This window comes from Trypanosoma cruzi, genomic scaffold (genome assembly GCF_000209065.1).
Source record: "Trypanosoma cruzi strain CL Brener 1047053516409 genomic scaffold, whole genome shotgun sequence".
Taxonomy (NCBI): domain Eukaryota; phylum Euglenozoa; class Kinetoplastea; order Trypanosomatida; family Trypanosomatidae; genus Trypanosoma; species Trypanosoma cruzi.
In genome coordinates, this window is record NW_001849216.1 from 1,489 (window position 1) to 18,455 (window position 16,967).

The 16,967-nt window shown below is 52.0% G+C and overlaps 8 protein-coding genes across 8 annotated transcripts, besides 25 other annotated features; all 8 read right to left on the minus strand.

The window, feature by feature from the left end:
• Nucleotides 1-231: a sequence feature (heterozygous, Esmeraldo-like haplotype).
• Nucleotides 232-1,609: a sequence feature (areas merged during assembly that could not be assigned to a particular haplotype. This can correspond to areas where the two haplotypes were merged or to regions with more than two copies in the genome that were merged during assembly.).
• Tc00.1047053507757.10 (uncharacterized protein) lies at nt 480-860 on the minus strand (the record flags this gene model as incomplete). The annotated part of the gene is made up of 1 exon (XM_803645.1): nt 480-860. One exon carries the CDS (start codon nt 858-860, stop codon nt 480-482), a length of 381 nt encoding a protein of 126 aa, XP_808738.1.
• Nucleotides 1,610-1,765: a sequence feature (heterozygous, non-Esmeraldo-like haplotype).
• Nucleotides 1,766-3,653: a sequence feature (areas not merged during assembly with more than two copies in the genome that could not be assigned to a particular haplotype).
• Nucleotides 2,835-3,968, minus strand: Tc00.1047053507757.21 (hypothetical protein, conserved; the record flags this gene model as incomplete). The annotated part of the gene is made up of 1 exon (XM_803651.1): nt 2,835-3,968. The coding sequence occupies one exon, from the start codon at nt 3,966-3,968 to the stop codon at nt 2,835-2,837; it is 1,134 nt and encodes a 377-aa protein (XP_808744.1).
• Nucleotides 3,654-4,098: a sequence feature (heterozygous, Esmeraldo-like haplotype).
• Nucleotides 4,099-5,539: a sequence feature (areas merged during assembly that could not be assigned to a particular haplotype. This can correspond to areas where the two haplotypes were merged or to regions with more than two copies in the genome that were merged during assembly.).
• On the minus strand, nt 4,530-4,928 carry Tc00.1047053507757.26 (uncharacterized protein; the record flags this gene model as incomplete). Its single annotated transcript, XM_803652.1, has 1 exon — nt 4,530-4,928. The coding sequence occupies one exon, from the start codon at nt 4,926-4,928 to the stop codon at nt 4,530-4,532; it is 399 nt and encodes a 132-aa protein (XP_808745.1).
• Nucleotides 5,443-5,707: a mobile genetic element.
• Nucleotides 5,540-6,745: a sequence feature (heterozygous, Esmeraldo-like haplotype).
• On the minus strand, nt 5,719-6,768 carry Tc00.1047053507757.30 (hypothetical protein, conserved; the record flags this gene model as incomplete). The annotated part of the gene is made up of 1 exon (XM_803646.1): nt 5,719-6,768. The coding sequence occupies one exon, from the start codon at nt 6,766-6,768 to the stop codon at nt 5,719-5,721; it is 1,050 nt and encodes a 349-aa protein (XP_808739.1).
• Nucleotides 6,746-7,597: a sequence feature (areas merged during assembly that could not be assigned to a particular haplotype. This can correspond to areas where the two haplotypes were merged or to regions with more than two copies in the genome that were merged during assembly.).
• Tc00.1047053507757.40 (uncharacterized protein) lies at nt 7,031-9,151 on the minus strand (the record flags this gene model as incomplete). Its single annotated transcript, XM_803647.1, has 1 exon — nt 7,031-9,151. One exon carries the CDS (start codon nt 9,149-9,151, stop codon nt 7,031-7,033), a length of 2,121 nt encoding a protein of 706 aa, XP_808740.1.
• Nucleotides 7,598-16,967: a sequence feature (heterozygous, Esmeraldo-like haplotype).
• Nucleotides 9,594-9,641: a sequence feature (T-rich).
• On the minus strand, nt 9,663-10,718 carry Tc00.1047053507757.50 (serine/threonine-protein phosphatase PP1, putative; the record flags this gene model as incomplete). The annotated part of the gene is made up of 1 exon (XM_803648.1): nt 9,663-10,718. One exon carries the CDS (start codon nt 10,716-10,718, stop codon nt 9,663-9,665), a length of 1,056 nt encoding a protein of 351 aa, XP_808741.1.
• Nucleotides 10,802-10,889: a sequence feature (CT-rich).
• Nucleotides 11,132-11,160: a microsatellite.
• Nucleotides 11,308-11,335: a microsatellite.
• On the minus strand, nt 11,508-13,163 carry Tc00.1047053507757.60 (dihydrolipoamide dehydrogenase, putative; the record flags this gene model as incomplete). The annotated part of the gene is made up of 1 exon (XM_803649.1): nt 11,508-13,163. One exon carries the CDS (start codon nt 13,161-13,163, stop codon nt 11,508-11,510), a length of 1,656 nt encoding a protein of 551 aa, XP_808742.1.
• Nucleotides 13,364-13,397: a microsatellite.
• Nucleotides 13,505-13,557: a sequence feature (A-rich).
• On the minus strand, nt 13,734-15,386 carry Tc00.1047053507757.70 (dihydrolipoamide dehydrogenase, putative; the record flags this gene model as incomplete). Its single annotated transcript, XM_803650.1, has 1 exon — nt 13,734-15,386. The coding sequence occupies one exon, from the start codon at nt 15,384-15,386 to the stop codon at nt 13,734-13,736; it is 1,653 nt and encodes a 550-aa protein (XP_808743.1).
• Nucleotides 15,514-15,534: a microsatellite.
• Nucleotides 15,642-15,674: a microsatellite.
• Nucleotides 15,801-15,825: a microsatellite.
• Nucleotides 15,924-15,945: a microsatellite.
• Nucleotides 15,979-16,042: a microsatellite.
• Nucleotides 16,214-16,235: a microsatellite.
• Nucleotides 16,282-16,328: a microsatellite.
• Nucleotides 16,513-16,539: a microsatellite.
• Nucleotides 16,565-16,602: a microsatellite.

The following is a 16,967-nucleotide window of genomic DNA, read 5'->3' on the forward strand; positions in this document are numbered from 1 at the left end:
ACTTGCACAAACACGGGGAGGCCGGCCGTCAGTAGCATGGAAGAGAAGGAGAAAGAAGCAGTCCATTTTGAAAAAGCAACAAGAAAACAAACAAATAGGCGGACACATCATGATGAGAATAAAAAAGCCCAACAACAACAAAATCCACATAGATGTCAACCCACATGCACGAATATACACGTATACAAATATATGCGTGCCGTATTTGCACAAGAATACACAGAACCCACAGGCATGGGCATTCCCATGTATGTATACACGTACAAACGCTGCATACGCACATCCCGCTGTCAGGATTGGCGGCACGCCTTATAGGATGATGGATGTAGAAGAGAAAAAACAGGGCCATGCGGGCAAAACAAGAAAGAAAGAGGAGAACATATAACACGTCAACGATACAAATGACACTCCGATGGGGAAGACGTACAACGTGCGCCGTGCGACGGTAATTTCTCACAACCTTCCGCGACCAAGGCCTGTCAGTTGAGTCTGCCCCTCCGCCCTCCCCGCCACCACAGCCAACAACAAAAGCGCAACTGTTCGCAGTATCCTCCCGGCACGCCTCTGCCAGAGCATGGGAGGAAGAAGCGCTTCGTGGACAAGTGGCATTGTGTCGACTTCGCCCCTTTTTGCCTTCGACAGGGTGCACTCTGGCTCTGAGGCCAAAATACGGGGCGGTCACAGCTCCTTCTCCCCATGCTCAGCACGTCTGCTGGACTAGAGGCTCTCATCCACCGGGGTGAAAAGCTCAGTCTCCAGAAGCCCATCCTGCGCCATGTCGTCCTTCCCCCACGGGCACACGTTGCAAACTGTCCCCGCACTGCAGCTGCTGTTGCCGCCAGCTCTCCGCCTGCGGCCATGCTACTTCCCCCGCCATCGAGGTAAAAAATAAAAAGTTCCGTCCTTTACTGAGAGGTAGCCCAGAAAAGCATCTACGGGGGACACCGTTGACGCCACTCCAGCGTGCGCATCGGTGCTGCTCAAATAACGGAAAGGGCTTGCGCCACTGTCCATCCGATCCGTGAGGTCGCTCAGGGGCTTTACACTTCCATGCAGTGAGCCCTCCTGCGCACGGAAAATCCCGGGGCCACTCCCACTCAGTGTGACGAGTGTCGTAGAGCGGCTACTGACATAATTGAAAAGGCGGTTTTGCAGCAGGCGCTCCTCATCCTTGCACGAGTCGGCGGACACGTCCTCGCCACACGCAAAGCAGTTCTCCTCCTGTGCGGTGGAGGCTGGTTGTATCAGTGCGCCTCGTCGCGTTCTTGTGTCTCTCCAGGCAGAGACTGGGGGAGAAACCGCCACAGCAATTCCGTAAAGAGATATCTGACTTGCCAGAGTACCGTCGCTCCCGTTTCAATAGATGCTGCTCCCACAAATGTCCCACGCATCCCCCTCCTCATCCTCGTCTCCGTCGACCTCGCTACCGCCAAGGAGAGCAACAGCAAATACCTGTCTTCTCATCGTCCCCATTTATCTGCCGCAGAGAGTCTATTATTTGGCTGCTGCTGCTGGACCATTGCACATCTGCGGAAGAGGCCGAGGTCGCCCTCATCGTCGCTGGAAAGGACATCCGGCGGCTCCAAAACGTGCACGCCCTCAAGAACAAATTCCGACCCGCACCGTGGCCGAGAGACGGCAGCTCTTGTTGGCACCCGGCAACAAGGCATCGTTTGTTGCTTCTTTTGTCCGCAGCAAAAAGTGGGCCAAAGTCCCTCAACACGCTCGCCGCCCTCCCCCTCCGTGTGTCCTCCGTGTGTGTGTGTGTGTGTATTTCCTCCACGCACGTTGGGCGCGCAGACCGGCACCACAAACTCCAGTACTCTCGCTGTTGCCGGGCGAGAGAGAACTGAGGACGGACGTACACGGCAAAAGACAAAAAGAGCGCCATAAACCACGGCGCAACAACAAACGCACATTCATTTCTACCGCAGTCAAATACAAGCGCACACGCACGCAAATGCCGTTTCGCTCTATTTTCCTTTTTCGTTTTAACCGTTGTCCAGCCCCTGATCTTCACTTACATTCATTACCGCCTTTTGCCAGCCGTGCGGCCTCGTCCCAAGCGGCCTAAATAAAGGCGCCCCGCCACGTACAAAACAAGACAAACAGCGCGGGTGAGGTACATGGTCAAATAATTCCCCACCCGGGAGTGGGGCGAGAAAATAGGAAAAAAGCACAAAACAACAAGGCAGAAATGTGGACGTGCGGGCAGCACAGAAAAAGCAAACACAAAGGAAAAATAGATGCCAAAATGCCAGAACCAAACTACATATAAAAAAGTGGGCCAACTCCACAAACTGGGAGCCACACCAGCGGCACTGACCGCAGCCGCACCGTGGGACGCTCCGCTCACAAGTAAACCACACGAACTCACAAGAATACATCCCCAGCGGCTCCCAACCGCAAGCACCCACCGCGAGGTGAGGGCTCTGGAGTGGGAAGGCCAAAGCAACGCACACACAAACAAAAAACACGTTGAATCCCCTCCATCTCCCAATCGCACAATTAACAGAATAAAACGTATCAAAAACACAGACTCACATACATCGTTCATTGGCGGCCCAGCACACACACGCACATCCTCATCACGTGCCCCCAGCAGAAGCACACACGCAGCACAACGCAACGGGCGCCCACTGGCTCCACAACCACCTCCCGCACGCGGGTCGAGTGCAGGGAGTGACACGCTCCACGGGGGCACGGGGCAGTCAATGACACATTCCACGCTGTTCGGCCACGGAGCGCACAGGGCACAAACCGGAATGCGGCAACCAATCAAGCAATACATTGGGATTCAACAAGTACAGAAAACAAATCATTTCGTTCATTTGTCAATCGCACGACGGGTATATCACTTCCTCCGAGTACCAGTCCACACGGGCGACAGGCGATGTGTCGTTGCCGAAGCGCGCCATCAGCGCAGCGTAGTCGTCCTCCCGCACGTGATGGACACACATCGAGGTCGGCACCACCTGCGAGTGCCCCGTGTCATTGCGGGCGTCATGGAAATGACAACCCAACACCTTGACGTATACCATCGGCTGGTACTTCACTTCCTTCTCAAGAACCAAACCAACCATGGCGTCCTCGTACAAAAACCCCAGCAATGCAAACTCGTCATCACGCTCCTTGCTGTACGGCAGGTACGCCAGGCGGCGCAGCGGCTTGTACGACACCAACGCCTCCGCCACATCCCTCGACAAGGTGTAAAAGCAACCAGCCATATACGCCACATGTATAAAACTTTTCTTAACCAAAAAAGAATGCCCAATGTGATATCCCATGTAGATCCCTCGGCGCGGCAGGAGGCGCAGGTGAGCAACAAACAGCGGCACACGGAGGAAAATGTCGTCATCACCCTTCGCAATGTACCTCGCGGTCGGGAACAGGCGGTGCGCAAGGTCAAACCACATGTACGTCTTGCGGGTCATACCAATCTCCTCCTCTTCGCCCCTCGAGCCGTCGTGAGCAACTGTTTTGTTATTCGTCACACGGCCCTCGTTCATTGGCAGCGCAACCACATCGTTCCACTGCGACGCCTCCTTCAGCAGCGCGGCAGAGTAGTCGTAGCCGTGCGACGGGTGTCGCCCAAGGACGTACAGCACAAGCATCGCACCTGTGAAGTCGTTCGCCCTCGTCGCCACTCCGGGGAAACGCCAGCACGTCGACCGCTGCAGGTTGCGTCGTGTTCGCCTCGCCTCGTCGTCCGTGGAGGGGATGCCCAGCACAATCAGATACTCCCGCCGGCTCCACGTGTCCACAACACGGCGTGGGATGTAAGCAAGCGCTGCGTCGTCCACTGCGGCGGCTCGGGGGTGGCGGAGGTTGTTGGGTTCTGGTGCACCATCATCGGCAGCGGGGTGAAACCTGAGGGACAGAACAGTCATGACCGCAATGAAGAGAATCAGCAGCACGGCAACCCGCCTCAACCTCCGCTTCATCGTCGGCAGTTTCGTTTTCGCCATGGTCGCTTTCGGTGTGAGAGTCTAGGCAAAAGAAAAAAGGGCGGAGAGAGTGTGGGGGCAGCAGGCAGCAGGCACAAACAGCACGGGCGACAACCATAAACAACACGGCCACGCGGTGCCACGCAGCCACGCGAGTACACGAATGCCCGTCAGCCAACCCACTGCGCCCCACCCGAATCCGGGACGGTGCGGGGGAAGGCGTCACGGCGGCGGAGAAGCCGACAGCACGCCGCCGCGGCGGTGGCAACGTGGGCGGCGACACCAGCGCACAGGAGGCACGGGAACAACCGCCAGGGCTCGTCCGGCGCCTGTGGGACGCTGCGCCGCCTTCTCTTCCCACCGCTCTCACGGCCCCAGCCACAGCTGCCCAAAGAAATGGTCGACAGGCACGGGGGGCTCAGAACACTGCACAGCAAACAGAAGTGTTAAACGTGCATATGGTTTAATTTCTGGAGTGATATGAAGACCACCAGCGCCCCGCACAACGCAGGGAGCGGCCGCAAGCCCGCCGCCCACCAGCGAGTCCACCCGCCGTCTGCTTCCCGTCCGCCCGAGCGGCCCCTACACTGTGCAGCCTTCTACAAGAGAACACAAGCAGGGGAAAAAAAGGAGGGACAGCTGTGTCGTCAACAAGCAGGGGCCGTGTGTCATTGGCGTTGTCCCGCCCGCTCGGCGCATCGGCGGCGGGGCGAGCGTCACGTCACGCACTCTCCACACACCGGGAGCCACACCACCGGCACTGACGGCAGCCGCACCGTGGGATGCTCCGCTCACAAGTAAATCACACGAACTCACAAGAATACACCCCCAGCGGCTCCCAACCGCGAGGTGAGGGCTCTGGAGTGGGAAGGCCGAAGCAACGCACACAAACAAAAAACACGCTGAATCCCCTCCATCTCCCAATCGCAAAATTAACAGAATAAAACGTATCAAAAACACAGACTCACATACATCGTTCATTGGCGGCCCAGCACACACACGCACCTCCTCATCACGTGCCCCCAGCAGAAGCACACACGCAGCACAACGCAACGGGCGCCCACTGGCTCCACAACCACCTCCCGCACGCGGGTCGAGGGCAGGGAGTGGCACGCTCCACGGGGCACGGGGCAGTCAATGACACATTCCACGTCGTTCGGCCACGGAACAAATAGCGCACCTTCAGAGGCACACCAAATTATCTAACAAGAAATCCATAAATAAAGAAAATAAGCTATTTCGTTTACTCGCTAATTGTAAAATTGGCAGAAAATACTTGTCTGGGCTGCTCGCCACATCCTAAACGTATGTAAAGTGAAGTAATAATGGTGGAAAAGAAAGAAGGCAAAAGGAGAAGCAGTGGGTTTCGCCTAAATGCCTGCTTCAAGTAAATATATACATATACATGTATCCATTTTCGAATTGTCGCTCACGTAACATGTGGCACATTGTTGGGATTGTAAATATTACGACTTATAAGGCGGTAGGATTTTGAGGATCCTCCAGCCACAAGACCCCACCGCGAGGCGAGCATCGCAAGAGGGTGTGGGTGGAACGGAAAGTGAAAAATAAAAAGTAAAGAAAATATTCGTCTTCCCGACATCGGCTCCCTGATTACTTCCATCGTCGGCTTTCACAAAATAATTAGCAACACAGGTAAAAAAAAAAATCGTAGAGAAAAAAAATATCCTCGTTTTTATCAAAAAATATATTAATTTCGGCGGCCAGCTTTCCTCGCAAACATCCTCTTCACAGGCTCCCCTAGGCGCTATTAAAAAACATGACGACATACGCTTATGATTGCGGCGCCCACTCCCACGGATATTATTGCGTATATGTACATCAACCTGCGGTTGTCAGAGTCGTAAAACCCAATCATTTCATTGACAAAAGAAGAAACTGTCGAAAGCGATCCACAGAGCCCATCCATAGCAATTTTACACCAAACATTGTCCCTAGTTCGGTAGAAATGATCCAGCAACCCCATAAGCAAAACCGCAATCATGTTTGCGGCAAATGTGCCGATCGGGAAGTTCCAAAAGCGACTGCTTCCATTCCACAACTGGGCCAACAGGTAGCGGGGCACGGCGCCGAGAGGAGAAATGACAACAGAACGACGGTTAATGAAACTCACGTTCAACAGGTCGCGATGCACAGAAGCCTCAATCGCAACGGGAACCACCACCGCGGCTACAACCGACACGAAAAGAAAAATGACGTTGGCGAGGCGCATTTGTCTCCCTCCTAGTTCGTAGCGGCTGGCACTTATGCCAATTATGCAACCCAGCGACGGCATCATAAATGCCCGTAATAAAAAAGCTGTGTCACGGCCCCAAAGAAAAAAAACAAAAGGCATTGTCAGGCCAGAGACAAGCTCATCAAAGCACAAGGCAACGCGCTCTTGTCTCACGGTGTCAAGCATCCAGCTAGAGAAGGTTGTCAAGGAACCGCAAAAGCCGACAAGAAGACTGCGGAAGATCCATGGAAAAATGGCATTTTGTGTCTTGCTGGATGCCAGTGATGCGATAAAACCCATCAGGTGGCAGCCAATACAGTTCGGGCCGTAAGTGGTGTAAGTGGTGAGAACGGAGTTACGTACAAATGCCTGCTCTATCGCCAGACGCAATGCCGTTCCCGCAAGCGACCAGCACCCGACCCCAATAATCGCCCCCAAATGTGTCAGCCAAACATCGTCTAAGATGCTGTTATTTGGCTGTGGCGGTTGTCCCCCAGCAGATGGCATCCCACCCTGCTCCGCAGCTGTGTCTTCCTGCAGCCCGCCGTCCTCCCTTTCCTCCTGCAGATGACTTTCTTCCCCCATCAACCGCTCAAATTACTCAGGCGTGAGATCAGTACCATTTGTGTTCGCAAAACATGATGCCAATGAACAAATAAAAAGAAAAGAAGCAAAATGTGCCTCTGGCATGAAACGAGACACACATACACTAGAAATATCAATTGGGGCAAATGGCAGGAAAGAAATGACGGAGGAAGGAGCAACAAAATATCGTAATGAAAAGGGGGAGGAAAAAGCGGGAGTAGGTGGGGATGCAGCAGTTACAATCCCGTTTTCAGTGGACACCTCACAACGGCACAACACGACTGCGCAGCAGTTTCTCAACCTCCCTGCATACATCAGCAGGTGACATGGCACCCACAAATACAGCGTACACCTCCACAACACAAACCCCCGCCGGTTCGTCACACGTAAAGTCCGGAATTAACATCGGTCGCAACGCCAGGTGAGGTAAAGTGGCCGCGGGTAACTTCCATCGTCCGTCAAGTGAGCCCCAAAGGGAATCTGCGCCTTTTACCGACGCCGTTGAGTCATCGGATGACATTGCCGGCTGCTGCGACGATACCGTGGAGGTGGCTGTTGTTGGCACGTATGATGATGTTGACGTAGAAGATTCTCCGCCAAAAAAGAAAAACGGCCTCCTCTTCACGAGACGCGGAGCCTGCGGTGTTTGTAACGGCGAGTTGACCACCTTCCCTGGGCTATCGTGGAAGTTGCAGACGGAATAAAAGAACTGCATCCCGAGGTGACCCCACAATCCCTCCGAGTACCCGGCCTGTAAAAATGAGTGGGCGCGACTGATGTTCAGCGCAACAAGCCGCCGTAGCGTCACCACCGCGTCCTGTACATTTGCGGGCCTCTGGTGCATCATGCGATGAAAGCTGGCAACAACACCCCCATTTCTTCGGCGCTCGACAACAACAAAATGAATCAGCCCAGGGATTTCAAACGCGTCTACCGGTGGAGAGAGTAGCCACTGAAAGCAGTTAAAGCTCGTCTCCATGCTACCAAAGACATCTCGTGTGAACTGCGCAAAGACAGGCCTATCTGCCGTTGTAGGAGAACGACGCCAAGACTCCTGCTCACGTGCACTCTGCGGCGGGAGATACAGCAGAAACACACCGTAGCCATGGGGACACTTTTCCATGAGGGGGTTCTCGTCCTCCGAATCGCCGCTATCCTGCTGCTGTGGTCCTGCCGCCGGAATCCATCGCAGCTGCATGAAGCCAACAAAATCGGAGTTACGAAAACAAATATTTTCCAGCTCAAATGTCCGACCCTCTACGGCATTAAAGTCCATGTCCATCTGGTGGTATTCATTAAAGGCCACAGAAGGGGAACGTGCGGTGGGGGATTTGTTCGTCCCACACGTCGGTTTCTGTCGATTCATAGTTGCCAGTAACTCGTTGTAGGCATTTTCAAAAAAGAACGCACGGCGACTTTCATTAACGTCCCCTTTTTTTAATGCCAGCGTGTACGTCTGGATGGCCCTCCGCGCGGCGAGACGGCTCACATTGTGACGATGAATGCCAAACCGCCGCAGTCGCTGCTCAAGTGCTTGCAGTCGTTGTTCCTGAGGTGAGACTTCATAGCAGCTGTGCAGCAGGGGCGTGGAGAAAAAGGCGCAGGTCACAAGGTAAGCCAAGTACCGATCCGAATCGTGCAACGTCACATGCTCAACACCGCCTGCCTTCGCCGCCTCCTCACTCCACCGCGGCGAGGTCTCCAGAACAAGCTTGTGGCCAAGCAGCACAGCAATGTAGTTTGGCAGCCGGCAGCCAGTCGCATCCTGCAGGAGAGACTGACGCGCCAAGTCGTCTAACAGACCGCTGGCGCCATCGCTCGCAAAGCCCGTCGCAATGATGGCAGGACGCACAAGCCGTTCAATTGTCTGGCACAGTAGCGAGACGTCGTGTTGCATGAGGCGGGAATTCATGTAGAGAAGAATCTGTTTTAACACTGGAGCATTCGGGCCGCCACGGTGAGGATCAATGTTGAGGAAAAGACACAACTCGCTCACAAGCGCTGCAATGCGCAGGAGTGTAACCGCACTGTAGCCAACATCGCTTCCCACAGCAACAAAGAGCGCATTCAACGACTCCTCATAAACGTTATTCTCCTGTTCATGCAACGGATAGCGGTAAACATGAGAGTGCTGCTGCGCTGAAAACGGTGACGGGGCAGTAGACGTTTCCCCTTCCCTCCGCGACTCTTCCATGAGGCGCAGCATGTCGTCAAGCTCCCCAACCCGCAGGATCACTACCGTTGCTTTGCCCAGGGTGATGGAACGAGCACGAAGTCGCCCACGGCTGTTTTCCAACAGCTGCACGGTAAATCCATGCAGCTCCCCGGAGGCACCTGCGGCAACGGAGAAGGAGCCGGGCGACGATACAGATATGTACCCCATCGTTCCCCTTTTAAACCTCTTCCCACCGCCCTTTGCCTACTCACCCACCGCGCCGCAGCCCCGCTTGAAGCCACAATTGGACACACACAGACGCGGTGACACAAAAAAAGAGCGGGAACTCAGCCAAGTAAAAAAAAAAAAAAGGAAGAAATAACAAAAGCAATGAGAAGCGTAGCAAACACGACGATGTCTTCACCACGACCGTCCAAACAGCGGATGTGGTGGCAGCAAAACGCCGTGTGAATAAAATATTAATGTTCTTGAAACGCACACACACACACACAAAAAGGGTAAAACATATCATTATTGCGTGCAAGAGCTTCCAATTGCAATGAGCACTTTTCTCATTTCTACTCGTCCCCAATGCAGTTGGGCAGAAGCAAAAACGCAACTAAAACAAAACGCAAACAAAAGAAAAAACTCGCAACGGGCATCTTTTCCATTTTTTTTGTTTTTATTTTGACTTTTAATTTTTTTTTACTCTTCCTTTCTTCCATCCGCCCCTCGCTGATTAAAAAGAGTACTGCAGCATGATGTTTGTGGGCTCAATTTGCGCAAAGCTGCAGGTAAGGTTTTCGTCCACAATCATGAAGGCCCCGGCGTTGTCAAACTCACCGCAGTAGTTTGGCGCCGAAAAGACCGTGACGAGGCGGCGGGCGGAGAAGAACTCGTAGCCGGCATCCACCACTTGGTGCGCACGACATATGAGATCGAGATCAAACTGCTTCAAGGTGGCCTGCACAATGTCCTCGCCAAAAGTCCAGGAAACGCCGCGGTCGTTCTCACCCCAGCCGGAGCACTCGCCCGGGTCGGCCCAGAGAAGGTCACAGATGAGGCCGCTGTCAGGCACATCGGTTGGCCGAAGAATGCAGCGGATTTGGTCGAGTTGTTTCAGCTCCGGGCTCAAGCCACCGTGCATGCATAAAATGCGATCCTCTACAAGCCCAGCCACCGGCATACAGTTGAACGTATCCGTGAACTGCTTCCACAACCGCACGCTGTAGCGGCGCTTGCATTCATCAAAAAAGCCGTAGATGCGATTGATGCTACTAGACTCATGATTTCCGCGGAGCAAAAAGAAAGATTCAGGAAAACGCAGCTTGTATGCCAACAAAAGACATATGGTCTCAAGGGACTGGTCGCCCCGGTCTACGTAGTCACCAAGAAAGAGGTAGTTGGCCTCCGGTGGGTAGCCGCCAAGATCAAAAAGACGTAGAAGGTCGTGGTACTGCCCATGCACATCACCACAAATTCGGACCGGTGCTGTTACTTCTACAAGCATCGGCTGTGACATAAAGATCATACGTGCCTGTATGACAAGGTAACGTACCTCTACCTCTGACAACTCCTTCAGTGACGACATTTCGTTTAATTGACGATGTGAATCCATCGCCTGTGCGTTCTTGAAGGCAGTGAGACGTGACTGACGGGTGTATTTGCATTGACGGCCAACAGGGCTCTCGATGGAGGCGGAAGCCAAGGCCGCGGCACCATTATGAGAGGGATGCAGTAAGAGCCTCTCAATAATGCCGTCTAAATTGATCTCCATCTCCTGTCCTTTCACCATTCAGACCTTCTCTCCCCCCCCCCCCCACACCTCCCCACAAGCGGTCCTGCGTTATTTCTGTTCCCCACAAACACCGCCCTCAATCCCCCTTTTTCTCTCTCTCTCTCTCTCCTTCCTTCTTGCTGTATTTTGTGTTTTCTTTTACTTCTATTACTTTTCCTCCCTCTTTTTTAAAAAAAGCTCCGATCGGGGTTTCCCCAGCAGCGTCTCGTGCCGCGGTCAGTGATGCACGCGGGAAAAGAACCCGTCGCAACAACACGGTGCCTGCGCAGCGTTAATATTTGCGTCCTGTCGCCTCCTACACCAATCAATCAACCACACTTTTTTTTTTTTTTTCTCTACTTCTCACGGCCTGCTAAAAACAGCACCGGCGCAGCCCCCCAACTCCAATTATTATATATTTTTTCTTTACTTCTCTCCCTCTCTCTCTCTCTCTCTCCCTTCGTGCGTGAGAAAACAATGCGGTGAGGCAGGCTGTTCGTGGGCACAGCAAGAAAAGGAGGAAAGGACACATAAGAGTGGTAGAGACGCAGACAAATACAGAGCGAGGCGGGCAGTTTCCCGGCATAAAAAGGCCGGTGGCGTCAATAAAGAAAAAAAAAAAAAAAAAAAAAAAACCGCCACGCATCGCACCATACATACGAACAAAGGAAGAAGGGGAAACACACACACAAAAAAAAAAAAGAGAAGTTAATTTGTTGGCATAGGGTCATTACCAACAAAACCCGCAGGACTCCCCTTCACTGTGTTGCCCACTTCTTCCTCTGAGAGATCAATAAAAACGGCATGCTACGTCCTTGCAATCTTCACATCATCGGAATTCATTACTGACTCCTCGTAGCCGGTCTCATCAATGTACTCGCGCCCACGGCGGAAGTGCGGTGGGTGCCAGACTTTAAGTGTCGCGTCTGGGGTGGTGTTGGGTTTCAATGCGGAGCGGCCAAGTATCATACGAATGCACTCAACTAACCCTTGCACCGCTGACGGATATGACGGTGTTAATTTCAGCAACTCGTACGCCGATTCTAAACTTCGGATGGAAAGCGATGCTACTTCAATGATGCTGCCTGCATGCACACCAAAGGCACGAACACCAAGCAGTCGCTTCTCACTATCACTTGTAACAATGACCTTGCAGAAACCTGTTGTGTTGCCCATGGCAAGAGCGCGGCTCAGGTGACCGTACCCGTAGCGTGCCACAATGTAGCCCAAACTACGAGCGCGGCACTGCTGCTCATTGAGTCCCACACACGCCAACTCCTCGTCTAAAAATAAAATGGTTGACAGGTTTGTCAGTGCTTCAGCGTTAATTGACTTCTCGGGTTTCTCACTGTAGATATGATCAATGGCGCCGCGGCCCTGCGCTTCCCCCAAATTCACAAGTGCTCGACGAGCACACACGTCACCAATGGCGTAGATATGTTTGTGTGGCAAGCAACGGTTAAAAGCATCCACAACAAGCCGCCCATCAGTTACTTTACATGATGTGTTCTCCAACCCAAGCCCTGATACATTTGGCACGCGACCTACGGAAATTAGCGCACGCTCTGCCTCGTAGGTCTCAACGGGGCTGACAACATCAATGTCATTCTTCCGTACACTGTAAATGCAGCCACCCTCCTCCTCGTTATCGCCCCATGACTCCAAGTCAAAAAGAGTGCAGTTGCTGTGAATCGTCACGCCAAGCCGTACAAGTTGATCCTGGACAAACTGTGAGATGTCTTCGTCTTCCACCTGCAGGATGCGTGGGGTTCTGTCCACAAGAGAAACTTTGGTACGCCCCAAGTTGGCGTAGATGCTGGCAAACTCACAACCAATCGCCCCAGCACCGATGATAACAAGACTTGACGGAATCGGCAGTCGCATAATGGTTTCCGTCGTTACAATACGTCGACCATCCGCCTCCATGTGGAATTGCGTTCGCGGCACTCCGCCGGTGGCGATAATAAAATAATCGGCGCGGACCACATTGTACACACCGCTTCCAGTGCTGTGCACATCCAACTCATTTGGTGAGGAGAACATCCCTTTTCCAAACACAATTTCCACCCCTGCGGTGCGTAACGCGTCCAGCAACTGCTGTTCCCGAATCCCACTAACATCCTGCAACGCCTGGAGCACCCGCGCGTCGCTGATTTTGTTTTTCACTCCTGCGACAGCGTCCTCCTCAAACAGACGTTGTGCTGCCGGCCCAGAGAGACGTGAGGCGTACTTGGCCATCTCCCACAGTGTTTTGGACTGCAGTGTGCCGTCCCAAAGATCCACGCCTCCGACACGGCTGGCCTCAACAAGACACACCCGCTTTCTGTAGTCCACGGCTCGCAGGGCGGCAGCGACACCGGCAGGGCCGCCACCAATGACACATACATCAAAGTAAGGCAATTTGGAGGTGTTGCGTGTCACCTCAACAGGCATTTTGCGCCATGCCCACGATCTCCGCAGCATCGCACAAAAGCAAAAAAAAAAGGGGTTGGAAAAGTGTTCTTTTTTGTTGTTGTTTTCTCTTCTTCTTTTTTCCCTGTTGCTGTTGATTCGAATGAATGAAGCCAAAACAACACCGGCCACAAACGGCAACTGAGGCAAAAAAAGAAAAAAACAGAAGGCGGCGGCACTTTGATATACGCACCAAGCAAAGTGAAACGGTCAAAAAGAAAAAAAAAAAAAAAAATGAAATAAAAACGGAAAAACAGCCATTCATGCACACGCATACGTTTTTGGTCGTGTGCATTACATTCTCATTTCTCTCTACATGTAGCTTGTGTATACGCGTTCAAGGGTGCCCTTTCAAAACAAACAAACAAACAAAAAAAAAAAAAAGAGGGGTAAAAGAAAAAAAGAATAGCGTAAACAGAGATGACGCTGAGGGCTCCGTTTCTTTGCCTGTCCTGAAGGAAATCTCTACCGCATTTGTCACTTTCTTCGCTGCAAAAAAAAAAAAAAAAATGGTCCACCGTCGAGGACCGGAACATTTTTCCATGAAATGAACGCTTTTAGTTTCGCATGTCCCTTCCCTTCTTATGGGGAAGTCGCGTCTCCTCGTGGCGGGTTGTGCGCCGCAGAGGAGGACGTGTAGGCGCGCCCGCGTTCGTAGTCCGGCGGTGTCCACGTTTGACAAACGAGGCCGGGGAAAGTGCCTGGCTTCAGTGTGGAGGAGCCCAAAATGACGCGGAGACATTCCAGAAAGGCCTGCGACACGGACGGGTACGCCGTGAGAAGTTCGCTCAGTTCGTACGCCGATTGATTGCGTCTAATGGCGGCCGAGGCAAGCTCAATAATTGTGCTCGCGTTCATGCCCAGTGCCCGAACGCCCAGCAGCGTCTTCTTGCTGTCATTCGTGGCCAGAATCTTCACAAAACCGTCGGTGTTGTCGGCAGCAACGGCGCGGCTGCAGAGTTCAAACCCATACTTCGCCATGACGTAAGAAATCCTCTGCCGCTGGCACTCCTTCTCATTCATGCCCACGGATGCCACGGCGATGGTGAGAAAAATAAGTCGCGTGAAGTCGTGTCGAAGGGGTGACGTCTGCTGCACACCAAATATGTGATCCACCACGAGTCGCCCCTTCGCCTCCCCGACACTCACCAGCTTGGAGTCGTTCGCCGCGTCCCCAATGGCGTATATATGATCCTGGTCGACACACTTGCCAAATGGATTAAGCACAAGTGCCCCCTCCCGCACTTTACAACCCGCATTGTGAAGGCCGAGGCCGATATAATTCGGCTTCCGCCCAATGGCGATGAGGGCTCGCTCTACCTCGTACGTCTCGATCTCCCGCGTCCGCCGGTTCATGATACTGTAGCGCACACCACTGCGCTGCGTAGGGTCCTCTGGGTGTGCCCGCATTTCCGCGTCATCCTCCTCCCATGACTGCATGTCATACAGCACGGAGTCCTGGTGAATCACCACCCCATGGTTCTCCATGCTTTGCTGTATCCTCTCCACAATGTCATCATCCTCCTTCGGCATGATGCACTTCTCCTTGTCAATCAGGTACACCTTCGTCTTGCCAAGGCGGGCGTAGATGGTGGCAAACTCGCTGCCAAGCACACCGCCGCCGACAATCACCATGCTCTTCGGAAGCGGCATCATCATCAACTCGTCGGATGTCACGACTCGTTTTTGGTCCGTCTTCACGTACGGGTGTTCTCTCGGCGTAGACCCCGTCGCGATGATGAAGTAGTCGGCCGTGACGGCGTGGTACTCCTTCGTTTCGCGGTTGCGCACCTCCACCTGGTGCGGGCTCGCAAAGAATGCCCTGCCGTACATCAGCGAAACGTTCGCCGCCCGCAGTGCCTCGATGATCTGCTTCTCCCGCACCTCGCTGGTTTGGACAAGTGACTCCCGCATTTTCTCCTCGTCCGGCTCCATGAAGCTCGAGATGACGGTGCTATACACCCGCAGTGCCCCGCTGCCATTCGCCTTCGCGAAGAAGTTCGACATCTCCCACATTACTTTTGACTGCAGCGCGCCGTTCCACAAGTCACAACCGCCCACGCGTTTTGCCTCGACAAGACAAACACGTTTGTTGTAATCCACAGCACGGAGGGCGGCGGCAATGCCGGCTGGGCCAGCGCCAATGACACACACATCAAAGTGTGACAATTCAACGGGCCGCCAGCGCACTAAAGGGGGTTTGCCACCCCAAAGCAACAGGGCACGTCGCAACATGTACCCACCCACCCACCTCGCTTGTTATTAGTCACCAGCACAGACAGACAAAAAAAGAGGTGCCGAGGCACACTAAATATTTATTTGTGTGCGTACACGCGGAATTGTGACGGCTTTCTACCACGTTCACACACACACACACACACACCGTCCAACCAGACAGACGTGTCACGCGGAACTCCACTGGCAACGTCCGTAAACAAAAAAGAAACAACAACCGGACGTGCGCAATCCAAACAAATAAATAAATATTAATATACGTATGTGTATATATATATGTATATCTATCTTTCCGTACCCCACCTGTTTCCACCGCCAAGTCTGTTTCAGTGTGTAAACAACTATGCCTTTGAAAAGGTAGCGATAAAAAGATGCATGAAGAGAGAAAATAAAGCCGCAGTAGAAAGCGGCCGCCACACACACACACACACACACACACCAAGGAGGATTAAAGAAAAAAAAAAAAAAAAAGAGTGCCCCTCCCCGAATTCAAAAGGCCCACCTTTTTCATGAACACACATACACGCACTCAGAGAAATATATATATATATATATATATCAATAATAATAATAATAAAGATTCGCATCCCTTCACAGACACACGCACAGACACACACATATATAAATATAAATATATATACAGACTCACACACGCAAAATGAGAGAGATGAGTATTAGGAATACACACACGCAACAGGGGCTCTTAACTGCAGTCAAGTCGCCTCCTCTTCAGCCCCCCATCACACAATCAAACAAAAAAAAAAAAAAAACGCCTTCACCACAACATATACCGCCATAAGTGATAATAATAATTATAAAGAAATCAGAACAACAACAACAACAACAACATTTAAAAATTTAGTCATAAATGAAAGATGCACACGGCAATAAAATGAAAAAAAATGAAAAAAAAAAAAAAAAAAAAAAGAAAGGAAAATAAAACAAGAAGGAAGAATGCGCATGTTGAGAGGGTCTCAGGCACGTCAACAGACATGTACAAAAACCCTTTACGTAATTAACCTTTCTGTGTCCGTATGTGTGTTTGTATAAATTTTTACATTTGCCTGCTAATCCATTCACTTTTATTGCCCTCTTCCCCCTCCCCTCAACGCCTGTGGAGGTTCTCAAAGAAGAAGAAAAAAAAAAAAAAAAATCATTTGGCGCTTTCACAATTCTACAAAAAAAAAACAAAAAAAAAGACAAAAAAAAAAAAAAAGACCATATTTGTATATTTTTTCAATGTGTATTCCCAAGCGGTATCACTCACATGGGGGGCAAAAAGGCAGAAGATATCGTGGAAATTAACTGAAGCTTATGCTCCTTCATTTCTTCTATCAATTTTATAATTCTCTGCCTTTCCTTCTCCTCAGCGTCCTCCAACGCCACCACCACATTCTCAGCCTCCTGTAAGCAGTTTAAGGAAGGCGTTTTTATCATGGCAGAGTTGTTGTCATCCTCGTTCCACCCATCCTCTGAGGATAAAAACACTCCGCTACCGCCAGCACTTCGGACGTGCCTGGTGGAACTCCCCCGTTGCAGGATACTAGACAAGGAACCTATTTTACTGTTGTGCTGCATTTC